Source organism: Euprymna scolopes, chromosome 41 (genome assembly GCF_053919585.1).
Source record: "Euprymna scolopes isolate OS-2025 chromosome 41, ASM5391958v1, whole genome shotgun sequence".
Taxonomy (NCBI): domain Eukaryota; kingdom Metazoa; phylum Mollusca; class Cephalopoda; order Sepiida; family Sepiolidae; genus Euprymna; species Euprymna scolopes.
Window position 1 is genome coordinate 17573213 of NC_136522.1, and position 16562 is coordinate 17589774.

General features: G+C 34.7%; 1 protein-coding gene across 1 annotated transcript in view; it reads left to right on the plus strand.

Moving 5' to 3' along the window:
- The first annotated feature begins 1746 nt into the window (after positions 1-1746).
- LOC145266366 (dynein axonemal heavy chain 2-like) overlaps positions 1747-16562 on the plus strand; it is a 369464-nt gene continuing 354648 nt past the window's right edge. The window contains exons 1-2 of the mRNA XM_080121989.1: positions 1747-1880; positions 8289-8497. Coding sequence (XP_079978115.1) covers positions 8317-8497 — 181 coding nt within the window. The 5' untranslated portion in view covers positions 1747-1880; positions 8289-8316. The remainder of the gene's footprint in view (positions 1881-8288; positions 8498-16562) is intronic.

The following is a 16562-nucleotide window of genomic DNA, read 5'->3' on the forward strand; positions in this document are numbered from 1 at the left end:
TTATGGTATTTGCCCCGCCTTACAGTGTTATTTATGATATTATTTGATTATATACATGTGTATCATATACTGTACTGTATTTTGTGACTAATTTTTTATGCTGTAACCTGGGGTTCTACTGTACATATATTCTAAATTTAACCACTGTTAACCATTATCTAAGACAATAAATATTAACTACTTATGAATAACTAGCCTGGGTGCCCGAGTTACAATCTGTAGGGAAATACACATATTGTATTGAGAAATACACACTTTAAAGATGTAAAGTCATCCAATATGGCCCAAATGGACAGCCGCTTTGGATAACTTGTGAGTTTGTATTACTGTACACATAGATCCGAAAAAGTTGTCAAAAAAACAAATATATAGCAAATAAATGTTATCAAAGGCAAGATAAGTTACTTTTCTACCAAACTGGATATATTTTTCGTGTTTTTATTCAATGTAACATGTTTATTCAGCTCGAAAAACATACAGTGTTTACCGATGTATTGGAAAATTCAAAATGGCGCCCAACTCTCTCTTTAACACGGTAAGTTCAAGAAAAGGTGTTATAAATAATAAACTAGACAAAATACTGTTAGATATTCGCTCAATATATGTTACAGTGACATAAGTTGATATATATTCGGTGTTTTTTTAATAGTATTCTGTCTAGTTTATTATTTATAACACCTTTTCCCAAACTTACCATGTTAAAGAGAGAGGCGGGCGCCATTTTGAATTTTCCAATACATCGGTAAACACTGCATGTTTTTCGAGCTGAATAAACATGTTACATTGAATATAAACACTAAAAATGTATCCAGTTTGGTAGGAAAGTAACTTATTTTGCATTTGATAACATTTATTTGTTATATATTTGTTTTTTTTGACAACATTTTCGAATGTATGTGTACAGTAATACAAACCCTAACTTGTTATTCTTTATTGAATGTTTACCAATACTTTTTCACAAATTTTACAATGACCTTTGATTTTGCTTTAAATTTTGTTTCATTATTTATTTTTCCTTTTTTATAAATTTTGTTTCATTATTTATTTTTCCTTTTTTATAAATTTTGTTTCATTATTTATTTTTCCTTTTTTTATAAAGTCCCCTCGTTTTGATTTTGACATTTTCGTTCAGCTTTAGTTTGAATCACGGGTTTTATCTAGGGGAGATAATTAAAAACTCAATTTTCGCTAATTGTCCTCGAAAATTGTTTCCATTAATAATTAATTCTCGACCTTATCGTTTTAAGTAATTTTTTGATATTCTAGTTACTGCGACATGACAATTACGAAGATACCATTGGTTTGACTTGAAATGCAATATTTCGATTTTTATTAATGGAAACAATTTTCCAAGACAATTAGAGAAAATTGAGTTTTTAGTTAACTCCCCTAGATAAAACTCGTGATTCAAACTAGCGCCCTGTATAGTAATACCCAGAAATATAAATATCACGTGGCCATCAAGTAAGAGTAAAAATTTTAAGTCTGCCCAAATTGAACTTGACGTAAATAGGGGGGGGGGGCATTATTTTTGGTCCTTACACCTGTCGAAATGTGCGATGTACTATTTGGCAGACATAAGTGTGTTGAGACAGACTTAAAACTAAATATTATTTATCAGGAGAGTAACCAATCTAAAAAAAAAAAAAATGAAAAGTCCATTTTAAACGGTGCAGTCTTCGTAGACAGAGTAGGAGGAGTTTAAGACATATATAGAGAGGGACAATAAGAAGGAGAAGGCGGAGGAGGAAAATAAGCTAATCAAGGGAGGTAATAAGTGCCAATCCGTTGCCTTGGCAACGAAGTACACTGTTTTTAAAATTATTTTTCAAACAGAAAATGTCGCAAATATCGCTTCGATATTTTATTCTTTTTTCACAGTAAGTAAACTATAAAGGATTTTTTTTTTTTGCCTGTCTTTTGATATTTTTACATAAACTTATTGATGCGTGAAAAGTTAAAATTTAGAAATATTTTAGCTTTGATATTTTCTATTCTTTATCCTTTGACTAGGAATAAAGTGTAGTATATGTTCTGATATTGCATTTCATCTTTTCTTTCCTTAGTCAGTGAAGGAGAGATCCTTCCCAACCGAGAGATTACAATTTTTTTTATCTCAGATACAAGTAAAAAGGCGCTGATGTTTAAGCAGCACATTTTATAATTATCTTCTCTTGTTCCGCTTTTAGATGGGAGTTCAGTTTATTTTTGTCGTTCAATCGAAATATGTACAGACTGTTCGAATGTGTCCCACGTATCCATGGATTTTCTACAAAATTTTAGATAAAATTCGTTATTGCTCTTAAATTGTGAAATTCTGAAAAAAAAAAAAAAAAAAAAAAAAAAAAGTTATTTTTTTAAGTCATGAAAATCAGTAAAAGTGCAGAGTAGTTAACAGGCGAGAAATTGTAAAAAGGAATTTTTAAAATAATCTCTACCAAACGCAGTAGAATTTAATTATCTACCGACCTATATACATTTAACGTGCTGAAACTAACTATGATACTTTTAATTCATGCTTTTATTTTTATGGAAGTGGGCTTATTGACCCTATCACTAATCTTAAGTCTGAGTGGCAAACTCCTCGGACTTAGAGGTCAGTAATTTTTTTAAAACATCTTTTCAACATGAACGGCAATCTTAATTTTTTTTTTTCTATGTGTCTCAGTTTCTAACCAGTTAGTGTTTTAAGGGCATATAACTTTCTAAAAAATACTAAAGTGCCATTTTCCCCCAAAAATGGCACAACTTCTAAGAAAAGCTGATATTATATGTAAGCGGCCTGAAAAAACATTGTGTTAAATTATCAAAATATATTTATGGTAATTTAGCTACACAAAGACTTCTGTATTTCATCCCCGTAGAGGTTTGGTTGTTTTATTTTACGGCATATCAACCTTTTTCAGGTTATTTAATGCTGAATCTAGTAATTTTGAAAATAAAGTTTTTATGCTTAAAGTTCTTTATATCTTCAGATATTTAATGATAATGTTTGGTTTGGTGGTTTTGTTTGACAGCATATCAACCTTTCTCGGGTTATTTTATGCCAAATCTAAGTATTTTGGAAATAGTATTCATGTTACATTCAGTTATTTTGTAGAAGGTTTTTGGTCTCCTGACAAAAGGAGGGTGGATCTGTAAATTCACCCTTGTCCGTTCGTCTTTCTGCAATTTTCTTAATAACTATGCCTTGGAAATTTTTGAAATTTTGCACAAACATTAAACATGATATGAGTAAAAAAGTAACAGAACGGATTTTCCGGGAAAACTCTGGTTGCCCCCCCCCCCCAAGGGGAGCCTTTCGGGTTAAAATGGCTAAAATTGACACTTTTGTACTTATTAAAAAAAATTTGATGCATTGGAAAGTTGTAACTAACTAATTTCTATATAATTTTATTTGTCTATACTTCGCGATAACTCTTGGGTGTGCCCCAGGGGCTCTTTTAGGGCTAATAAAAACACCCCATTTTTTGGACTATTTTACAATATTTGTCCAAAATTTTCTGTGTATGTCTATTTAGCAGTTTTGCATGGTGCTGAACTTAAATTTAAATATGTTAAGGCTTTGGGGACTTTTGTGGCTCAATGGGGAGGGGATGCAAATGATGACCTTGGATATTTCTTTTTTTGCATGGTCCAGAACTCAAATTTACATGTTAAGGCCTAAAACTGCACCGTTTGTTCATTTTCATCAGGATTTGACATCCCCTTGGGACATGCGGGGCTAAATGGGGGGGGGGCAGCAAGTGATGGACTTAGTCATTTCTTTTTTTGCATGGTGCAGAACTCAAATTTACATATGTTAAGGCCTGAAACTGCACCGTTTGTTCATCTTCACCAGGATTTGACGTCCCCACCAAACGTTTGGAGCTAAATTGGGGGGGGGGGGCAAATGCTGAACTCAGTCATTTTTTTTATGCCTCGTTCATTGTGCACTCACGAGAGATCATCCATGCTTCACTTGTTATTCTTCAAACTCTTTGTATCTTCAATTGTGAGTTTGTAGTGTTTGGTTTGGTTTGGTTGTCTTATAGTGGATTTTTATCGTTTTTGTTCCCTTCCCTGCAGAACATGAATAAGTTTTGCAATATAAAAAGAAAAAGAGTTACAGTATTAATGTTTGGTACATTTTAAGTTAGGAAACCAGTCAGGAAGTGGAGGAGATAGAAAGAGAAAAGGGAAATGGGAAGAAGGAAAGCGGCGGGGAAGGTGGGTTGTTGTTTTTGTTTTTGGTTTTGCAGAACATGATTAAGTTTGGACCATAATTTGACAAAGTCTCCTCATCAGCAAAAATAGAGGTGGGGGAGCATTTAAAGACACCAAGATAAAACTAGGATTTTAGTCGTGAGTAAGGCAGATGTTCCTGGAAATATTTAAAAATAAAATAAAATAAAATAAAAACTAAGTTATTAATTTTATGTTGATAAATAAATTAAAAAAAAATTAAAATAAAGTAAAATAGAAAATTAGGAATAAGGTTAATAGTATTAATACATTTATTAATACATTAAAATAAATTCTGCTCTTTAGACTTCAGGTCTAATTCTCTCTAAAAAATTATATATATATATATATATATATATATATATATATATATATATATATATATATATATATAAATGTTGGGACGATTAATCGAAATCAGGAATTGGAAAAAATCGGAACTTTTGAGGGATTCAGAATCGATAAAATTTGAACGTTTCCTTTAATTATTTTTTTTATTTGAGTTTCTTTAAAACAAAATTTTCCATAGCTGGTTGTAATAATAAAATAATCAATAGTTATTCATTTTAAACTACCACTAAAACTAAAATCTACAGCTCACCCCCCCCCACCACCACCACCACAAGTGTGTTTTTACACTTGATAAAATACATGCACATTTAACATGTGTTTGTTGTTATTGTTTTTGTTTTGTTTTTTTTTGGTAATCGGAAAAAATAAGAATTTTATAGTTAAATATTTAGAGATTTATACAGAATCGGAATCGGTAATTGTATCAGAATCTGGAATTTAGTACAGAATCGGTAATTGTATCAGAATCGGGAAAAATATTGGAATCGTCCCATCATTTATATATATTAGTGGACTGGCAAGGCCTCAGGGAAGATAACTAAGCCAAATAAACCCTAAGAAAAATTCATTCCAAAGCAGCAAAACTGAAGCTGACCTGCCAGGACACTATATATACAGGGTGTCCGTAAAGTTACTATACAGTGATTTCTTAACTATTAATACAAATATAATACAATAAAACAATAAGACTGTATAGTAACTTTACGGACACCCTGTATATAAATGTAGTCAAATTTGGGCATTTTTATTGGTTTGAAAATATAGGTTATTTTGTACCAATTGTCATAAAATTTTAACCATACTATATTGTTATAATCTTCAAAAAGCCTGCAAATTTTCATGTAGTTCCGTCCCATTATAATACTATTCTATGGTTAAAATTCCGTTTTGCTGCATCGGTTGCCTCCCCTGTGGATTTGCCAGGCCACTAATATAGATATACCACCTTTTTTGGCAATTTTATAAATTATAAATCTCAACGACTCTTGATCAGAATTTAATAAATGAAGGCTCCTTGGATAGGTAATGACCTGAATTGTGCCGTGAGCTATGTGACATTTGCTTTTAAGGTCACACATTAAGGGGATCATCCATTATCCAGAGCGTGTTTTTGGCACTTTTTTGTAGCCATAAAATGGTTCAATTGGCCACACCTCTTCTTTGAGACGAAGTGGGCTCATTCCATATGTTGGATTTCGTCAAGGTTGATCTTTTTTAGTTAATAAACTTTTTTTTGTGTGGCACGGTTGCTCAAGTATGCAGACTCTCGGCTTGCATGCAAAAGACTTGGGTTTTGAATCCCGAGTGTGGATGTTTTTAACTAATGAGCCCAAATAAGAGTGAAACTAGAGTCTTGGACTTCCGGTTTTAGTTGGCTGTCATGGCTTATGTGAGCTGTGATGTTGTTTGACTGTGGAAATAATTATAGCATCTCTCACATTGTGAATATATATATATATTTTACCACATCTTAGTACCCTGTATATCAAATTTCGAGTCTGTAGACTAAAAATTGACAGAGTTATTGCGTAGAGAAATGTACACACACAGACACACAGACGCGTTCACTTTTATATATATATATATATATATATACTATATTGCCATATATATATATATATATATATATATGATGAAAATAAAGGAAATAGTATTCCGACAAAATAACCATACTTTGGATTTTTTTTGAAATTTTACACAAACATTAGCCATGGTGAAAGTAAATGTTTGGGGACCCTGCATGTTCGTCTTGTTTTCTCTGCATTTTTTCTTTCTTTTCCTCTGATCCCTTGGTCATTTGCATACATGTCAGTGGCTTCGTTACACTGGGAAGTCAGCTGAAGATGTGATTACACATCATGTTATGTAACATAGTACACACGCTTACACACATAGATACAACACATTGTAGTAGTGCACGTTGCAAGGAACATAGGACAAGTAATAACTTGACTCTTTTTTGTAACAACAGCATTTATTTCCTCATTCTCTCACCACACATGACATCTTATTATGACTCTAACATGATTGTCTTCTCTAACATGCTCGCTCTCCTTTTTATAGTCTTTTTTATTTTTCCTTACTGTGACGTCATTTCGCACATGGCTCGATATTTGCATACAGTCACCATTAGTGCTCAATTACACAAACACAATGTCAAACCTAGCATAGGTGCACAGATCTATGATGCTTGCCACAGGTCCTGAGACTATCTGCTCATCACTATGTTGGCCGCTGTGGTCCATCATGTGTGGTCTATGTTCATCTGGAACACTTTGTGTTCTATGGGAGGAGCCAGTTGAATCCATCCTGGGTGAATGTCATCTAAAGTCAGATCAAGATGCCAAATAAAATAAATTGGGGGTGCTGTAATTTTATTGAGGAAAAGAAAAAAGGAATTAGCACTAACCCTATGTGGGTTTAACCAGCTTCCTCCAACAGAGGAAGTTCCATGGAAGTATGAAATTCACAAGTGATTCCCAGTTGCATGTATATCACCATTAGGGGAGACGAGGACGTTAGGTGTCGATGTCCTCCTTATACACAGCGCCTGGAATTCCCAAACTGGTCGCCCATCTGGTACTGACCAGGCTCAACTTTGGAGATCTAACGAGAACCAGTGTGTCAATGTGATTATGCCGTACATAATTTTATTGAGGAGCTGCCACTTGGTTTAATTACTACAATAGAATACATAACATAAAGGCAATTCGATTTTCTTTCCTTTTATTTTTTATTGCATTTTCAACCAAAACAAGGCACAGTGCCACTTTGATGTAGGGCTACTATCACTTTGATGTAGGGGCTACTATCACTTTGATGTAGGGCTACTATCACTTTGATGTAGGGCTACTATCATTTTGATGTAGGGCTACTATCATTTTGATGTAGGGCTACTATCACTTTAATGTAGGGCTACTATCATTTTGATGTAGGGCTACTATCACTTTGATGTAGGGGCTACTATCACTTTGATGTAGGGCTACTATCACTTTGATGTAGGGCTACTATCACTTTAATGTAGGGCTACTATCATTTTGATGTAGGGCTACTATCATTTTGATGTAGGGCTACTATCACTTTAATGTAGGGCTACTATCATTTTGATGTAGGGCTACTATCACTTTGATGTAGGGCTACTATCATTTTGATGTAGGGCTGCTATCATTTTGATGTAGGGCTACTACTCAGAGACATAATTTACAGAGGTACTATGTAGGCAGTTGAACAGCAAGATGTCTATTTACATTACACTTGAACTTCTGCATGTCAGTACAGTTAGGGAAGCAGGAAACAGGAAGGGAATTTCAGAGTTCAGCAATCCTAGCGAAGAAACTATTAGAGTAGAAGGCTTTCTTACATCTAGGGATTTCTACTGTGCAGGGGTGGGATTTTACTGCCTGTCAGATTTGTCGGGGTATTTACGTCGAGGAGGTACAAAGGTTTGTAGTTCGTCGGAGCACCAACCATTAAAATACTTGTAAAACAGACAGAGGGGTGCAACATTTCATCGATAGGATAGAGGTTGAAGCCTAGCTGTTAGAGCAGGGCTTATTAGGTTGGTGACTCTTTTTTGAACCCTGTCGAAGAAGCAGAGATTAATAGCAAATATACCAGCTCAAATGTGGCAACAATGCTCCATACATTGACGATAAGAATTTCTGGATCTTTATTTTGTGACGTTGCTTTTTACTTTATTTTTACATTTGTAGGTAAATCACGCAATTACCTAGCAGCAAAATGTCAGCGTCAGCAAAGAAAAAGTCTTTGGCATCGGCGACGAAAAAACCCAACACACCTGGTTCTAAAAAATCCGCTGCCTCGGAGAAATACCAAAAGAACAAAGATCGTGTTTCATCCGCAACGGATTTGAACGATCCTGTTGAAGCCGTTGAGCAGCCAGCCGGAACTGAATCGCAAAGTATGTAGTGAGGACAATTTGGCCTTTTTTTTTTTTTTTAAACTTTTCTTCTTCTTCCTTTTGTATTCTTTTCAGATTTTCTTCTTTTTTTCTTCTTCTTTTTCTTCTTTTTCATGTTGTTCTTCCTTTTGTATTCTTTTCAATTCTATTTTTTGTTTTCTTTATGTATTCTCCTTCTTCTTTTTCTTCGTCTTCTTCTTCTTCTTTTTCTTTTTCTTCTTACTGTTGTATCTTTTCAGTTTTTTTTTTCTTTTTCTTTTCCTTCTTCTTTTTCCTTTTGTATTCTTTACAATTTTTCTTTTTGTATTCTTTTTCCATTCTTCTTATTCTTCATTCTTGTATTCTTCTTCTTCTTCTTCTTCTTCTTCTTCTTCTTCTTCTTCTTCTCCTTCTTCTTCTATTCATTTAACATCACTTTTCTCTTCCGCCACCGTTTTCCTCTTGCTTCAACAGCTCAACTCCTTTCAAATTTTAATCTGTACAATCATGGCTAATCACCTGCGCCCAAGTTTCCCTTGGTCAACCAATCTTCCTGTGATTCAAGACGTCCATTCTTCTGTCAGTACACACAGTGTGACGATGTATAAAAGTGAGAAACGCCTTTAAACTATTCACATCGTTTCGTGGCAACATTGCGTCATCCACGCAAATAAAAAAAAAAGATACAATCACACATCAAGAGCGCTTGAAAGCCAAATCACAACGTAATATTAGGAAAATAAACAAATATTTTACTTGTTTGAAATTTATAACAAATGTATTTCGGAATATTTGTGATAAATTTCAAACAAGTAAAATATCTGTTTATTTTCCTAATATTACGTTGTGATTTGGCTTTCAAGCGCTCTTGATGTGTGATTGTATCTTATTCAAATTAAAACAACGTTTCTATTGAACTCTCATTCTTGATGTTATTCTTGCGTTACCTACGCACAATTCAAACATTTCAAAATACAACCGCCAGATACAACGCGCGGCTCTATACAAACAGACTTCTTGCTCCAAATTTACAACATGGCAAGGAAGAAGAAAAAGAAAAAAAAGAACATACTGAAAGTCTACCTCCGAAATATATTTGTTTATTTTCCTAATATTACGTTGTGATTTGGTTTCAAGCGCATTTGATGATGCATGTTTTATTTTATATATATATATATATATATATATATATATATATATATATTTTGTTATTGTTGTTATTTTTCAAGCGATAACTACGGTTAATATTGGCGCCGCCTCGGAGCTCATTTTTTTATTTACTTAGAAATTTGGACGTATTTATCATTTTTTATTTATTTTATTATTTTTAAAACCGTAATCTACGTACACGCGTGTTTCAAGGTTTTTTACCTCTCATCAGCGCAGCTTAACTGCCTCCAGGGATCGAACCTCAGACCATGTTTACCACAGTCTGATGCCTTAACCGTTAGGCCATAATCCCTAGATTGATTATACTGTTTATTTTTATCGCTTATAAATTTAGATTTTGTTATTGTTGTTATTTTTCAAGCGATAACTACGGTTAATATTGTATGTATGTATGTATGTGCTGGATCTCAACATTTTGAACCGAGAGAGAGATTTAGCTGTTGTACAAAGCTAAAACTCTGTAACATCATCTTTGTATAGATACTCCCTCAGGCATTTGTCTATAAAAATAGTCCTGTGGCGATGGAAAAGTTCTGACGTGTGTAGGCTTGAAATGCTGGAAGCATGTAATAATTGATCTGCCATCATTATATGTATCTGTGTGTGTATGTATGTATGTATATGTATATGTATGTTTATATATGTACATGTGTATGTATATGTATGTATATCTATGTGTATATGTATGTATATATGTATGTGTGTATATATGTTTATGTGTGTTTGTATGTATATATATATATATGTTTGTACGTGTATGTATGTATATGCATGTGTATATATGCATATATGTATGTGTATAAATGCATGTATATGTATGTATATGCATATGTAGTTAAGTGTATGTATATGTGCATATATGTGTACGTATTTTATGTATATATGTATGTATATGTGTATGTATATATGTATTTGTATATGTGTGTGTATATATGCGTATGTATATGTGTATGCATGCATGTGTATTATGTATTGTGTATGTATGTATATATGTGTGTATGTTTATAGATATATATGTGTGTATGTGTGTATGTTTATATATATATATATATATATATATATATATATATATATATATATATATATGTATGTATGTGTGTATACACCAATGACCGTCTTCAGAGTCATGTCTGCTTTAACGTGTGAATTTGCCGGTAGGACTAAAAAAAAGTCATTTTTGGGCTTATGTCTGAGAGAGTGGCACTCGTCTGACAAGACGTTGCAATCATCATCTATGTATAAACATTTTGGTGTGCTAGAACGTTTTCATTTTAAATTATGCAGAATGTAGAAACTATGCATAAATACAATTCAGTGTAATAGTTAAATGAAACGAATCCCCTTATAGGAAACCATAAAAAATAAATATGTAATTAATTAATGCTCACTTTTCAAAGGAACATGCAAATTAATTAACCTACCACAAGCTACTTCAGCAGTTTTTTGGCCTAGCTTGAATTGAAACAAGAAAATTGTACGAATTTGCTTTTTTTCATCTTGCATTCAACGTTCTGAAAAGAAGACATAATTGTTTCAAAACGATTGTAATTTAAATGATTAGATAGAGCGAAAAATGCTCTTTAAAATGATGTATAAAGTAAAAGTATCATAACGAAAACTTATTTGAAAATACATCATTTGAAATCAAAATCGAAAAATTCTGCAAGAACTTTCTTCGTAATCTAATACAAAATGTAGGTTTTTAATATCAATGTCAGAATGTACGTACTCGTTACAGAACGAAGATATCATATTCCAAAAATCACATAAATCGATCAACTCAACTTTATAGGTACTGTACTTTGGGGTAATTGCACCAAATTCGGGGGGTAATTGCATCAACTAAAAAAAGTGTTCTTTATATGCGTGGTTGCCAAAAGAGCACTTTTAGCTAGTTGGCGCAATTACCCCGGGCTTGGCGCAATTACCCCAAAGTACGGTATATATATATAAATAATGCTGAGAAGAGCTACATAAAGACAGACTGACAAACTTATGCTATGACCTGCTTAGTAGAGGTAAGAATGTAATTTGATCCCATCAGTTCTGAAAATGATTTCTTTGGCTTCCTTTTAAGTTCCATCTGAAGAATTTAGACTTCCTGTAATTCTTTTTGGTCCAACATAAAAACACAACATTTGATAAATAGAATTTATACAGATTTCAGGAAAACATAATTTCCCCACTGCCAGTTTTAGAATGAAAAGAATCTTTTATGAAAAGTAAAACTACTACCACAATCACGATAATTTATATAGCATCTGTCTAACCACACTGAAATGATGGGAAACAGCTCGTCCATGAATGACTCTGCTATGTTTTTGCTACACCCCATCGCAGATTGTGATGAGTGTGTAACAAAGTGGTGTGGAAATTGTAACAGAACAGCTGCATTTAAAAGCACATATGCAAATTGGCAAGTGTGACATCAGGGGAAGAAGAAGGAGAGAAATGGGAAATAAAAAATACACCACGTGGTCAAGAGGGGAAGAAAAGTGCATGCCCAAAAAGATAGACGTATGAAGTCGAGGGCGAGAAAGCGCTAGATGTGGCCAATGTGAGGTGATGGGGACAGAGATTTTTAAAAAGCGCATATTATATGGCAGAGCATTTTAAAATCGTGTGAAAAGACTTTTAAAAAATAATGAAATGCTTTATTGTATGATTTTCATTCGCATTTTTAAAAATGCAGAGACGGATTTTTATTTCTTTCCACTTTTTTTTGTTTGTTACTTTGTGATAAAGTCCCAGAAAACGTCCTGGTCCGAGTGGTTGAAATGTAACGACACGGTTAAAGTGTTACGACCACATTACATGTGTAATTGCCAATTGCTACTAGCAATAATGCAAAGCTTAAAATGAATAGAGCACTCTTCGGTAGTTGATCATCATTTGTCTATATAATAAACAGTAAAATTCGCACTACTTGTGTCGATTGTAGCAGATTGAAGTTTGGACTGCCAGCAAAATGATTGAGTTTCAATCTTATCCTCAAACACTTGCTTGACTAGCCATACTAAAGAGCTGTGACACAGTCTATGAATGACTATATATGCCATCACATACCTTAATCGGTGTAAAAGTGTGGAAATTAAGGGTCTAAACATAAATGTTAGCAAAAGTGATGATCAATGCTTGTTGTGTTGGAAAACTCCGAAAAAGAGGAAAGTTCCCACTGCTTAGTTTGTAGAAAAAGAGTTGGTTACAATTTTTTATGGTACCTGTAAGCACTGGGTTGTCATCTAAGCTTCAACCTCTGTCCCATCGACGAAATGTTTCATCCCTCTGCTTGTTTTACAAGTATTTTAATGGTGGATGCTCCGATGAACTACAAGCTCTTGTAACCTCTCAACGTAAATTCCCCCAACAAATCCGACAAGCAGCAAAGTCCCACCCCTACACATAAGAGCTCCCTAAATGTAAGAAAGCTTTCTACTTTGATACTTTATTTCCAAGACTTTGGACTTTGGAATTCCACTTCCGGGTTCCTGCTTCCCCAACTGTACTGACATGCAGAAGTTCAAGTGTAATGTGAACAGACATCTTACTACTCATCTCCCTTCATAATATTCCTGCAACTTATGTCCCCAATAGTAGCCCATTCCTGCTACCTCAACTTTACTGACATGCAGAAGTTCAAGTGTAATGTGAACAGATACCTTGCTGCTCAATTCCCTATATAGTATCCCTGCAACTTATATCACTGATAAGGCATAATAATGTTTGACACACCGGTTCCCATCAGATCACTGAAGTTAAGCAACGATGAGCCTGAGTATTGCCAGATGGGTGACCATTTGGAACTTCCAGATGCTGTATGTGCTCTCTGCTTATCTTGGCATTATTTCCAGTTATCCTGGACTTCTCCTTGCCATTGGTCTCAAGCAGTGCGATTCAGGAGAGGTGAGGTTGGAGACTGCGCAACCCTTGCCACACAATTACACACACAGCTGCCCCTACAGGGAGTATCCTTTGTCTTTCGACACTGAACAGAGGCATTCATTCATTCATATGCCCCTGATAGTAGCCCCTGACATCAACGTGGCACTGTGCCTTGTTTGGAGTGAAGATGGAATAAAAAGTGCAGTGGAATTACCTGTAAGATGAGGGACGATAACCAGTTTGTGTGCAAGAAGTTTAAAACAATGATGATGGATGAAAACTCAGATGTGGAGAAAATGTGGATGGTAAAACTATTAAGGTTGCAAGAAGTTTTGTTACCGTGGTGATATTGTTACATACTGGGTGTTATTTTAGAAAGGTACCAAATATGTGAGGGTATGTTACGTTGTTCTTATTTAGATGACGACTTATATATTTGCTGTTGTTTATGTTAGTAAGAGTCTTAGTGTGATAGAGACAGTTTTAGGAGTGTTCATGTTGTTTTTTTTTTGTTTTTTTTATTACATTTTCACCCCAAACAAGGCAAATTGCCACTTTGGTGTAGGGGGCTACTATCAGGGGCAACAACTACTGGGGTACTATGTAGGGATTTGGGCAGCAAGGTGTCGGTTCACGTTACACTTGAACTTCTGCACGTCAGTACTGTTGGGGAAGCAGGGACCTGGAATGGAATTCCAGAGTCTTGCGGTTCTGAGGAAGAAACTATTGGAGTAAAAAGATCTTTTACATCTAGGGACCTCTACAGTGTGGGGGTGGGATCTAGTAGCCTGTCGGGTTTGTCGAGGGTGCTCGCGTCGTGGGGGCACAAGTGATTGCAGTTCGTCAGAGCATTCACCACTAAAATACTTATAGAAAAGGCAGAGGGATGCAACATTTCGTCGATGGGACAGAGGCTGTTGAGTGTTCATGTGTGTGATCATGTTGTTGGATGTTCAATATTATATATATTCATTGTGAGTGTTCACATTGTCTTAAAATGTTCATGTTTGTGGAGATAGCATATTGGAAACATAAACAGGGTATATATAAAGAGAGAGAGATACAGTTCTGTATATATATATATAATAGACAGTGTACATGATAGATAGACCGATAGTGCATTTGACATTTACGTTTGACAGTTGTACATATAACATAAACACGTTACCTTTATCATTGTAATGATGAACACATAAAGACGGCAATTATAAAAAATATGATGACCATTTATTCTTCGACCGGTTGGAAATGATTTTGTATTTCAGGGATTCAAAGTTGCTACATGGTTATTTCGAAGCCCTCTCGCTTCCCAGAGGGTGCCTTGACTCTAACCGAGAATCGGTCTGAACCTCTCTGCTTCTCTGATCTGACTGATCTGATTCCCTTCTCTGGCTTCTCCTAACTGACTGATTCTGATTCTGACTTTTCTAACTAAATTCATAACTCATGACATCACTGCATGACCAAGCACGTGCATATGAAACACATGGCACGACATGCCTCCGTGTTCAAGCATGCATTGTTATTCACATGTTTCTTACAAAGCCGACCCTCCAACCTAATTTTCGTAACCCACTTTACAAATAACATTTTCCATTGTCCGTTTTTAAATTCCTTATTTTAATTTTCATTTTTATAACAAAAACAAAATCCATCATTACATTCCTTTTTCAATAAACAGATATCTGGCTATTCCACATTCCTTATTTTCAATAACATTCTGTATTTATTTTAACTTATGATTGGAATTCTGAATTCCAAGTCTCGCTTCACAAGTTCGAATCCTTTCATAGTTACATTTAACTAATTCCCTATTTTTTTTACTTACATGAAAAGAGGACAGCCCTTATCATGTAACAATATCATTGGAGCACACGGTGGAGCAGGTGCTAGTGTGATTGCAAGGATTGGATAGAGTAAGTTCAGGAAATTTCTGTCATTACTAACCAGCAGAGCGTTATTGCTGTCGACCAAGGGAATAATCTATTAAGCATGTGTGTAACATGGCCATAAAATTTTAACTCCAACTCAACATGTTGCATGTCACAAAAGAAGAGGTAGTCTGTTGGGATCGAATAATTTTATAATGCAAAGGGGGGTAACTCTTTGCTTCTTTGGACAAAGTCGCCTCCCTTTGTCCGTTATCTTAAACTTTAATTTTTCGTGAGATGAACGACCGAAAGTGGACAGTGGAGGGAAAACAGAGAGACTTTAAAAATGGCAAGATAAACATTGTGCCCATTCATCGATTATCATATTTGGACGTCTAACTTTCATCTATTAAGTCCCTATTCAATATTCGATATAATTGTTTCAAACTTTCAAAAAAACCAGTCTGACGATTTTGTCACTTATGCCGGACGTGTGAATCACGAGTACAAGAGATTTCACCTTCAGACAATGACTAAGGACGAATTTAAATGTCTAATTTTTATAGCAGGTCTACAGTCTATAGTAAAGCTTGAAACATAAAAACGTTAGTCCAGCAGCAACACACACTACCTTCAAACATCAACTCCAATAATAGACCCAAAGTTTTGAATAAAAAAACCACCGTGTGCATGCTGGTCTTGCGGTGAATGGCACTGTGCTCGTTTTTGTCCCTTCAGAAAACACAAGTGTGTCATAAACGTGGCTGCAAAGAAAATTTTTGTCATCCCTAAAGGCCAAATCCCCTACTTAGCATAATTACAAAAAGAAAAACCAGCAGAGGAAATCAAATGCAGTGTCTGCCTCATTTAAGATCGATTACAAATCTTGCAGAAAATACATAAGTGTCGGATTAAATAAGTGTCCAGTTCATTTCCAATTCGACACAGCATCAGACATTACTCTAATCTCGCAGAAAACATGGACGAGAATCGGAAAACCAGACTTATTACAAACCAATCATGTTGCCAAGAGTGTATCTGGGAATGATATCCAACTTACTGGAGAATTAAATTGCTCTGTTTCCTTCCAAGGCAGAGTATTCACCGGAGCCTATTATGTAACAGACACTGATCTAAACCTGATCAGTTTGGACTGGATCGAA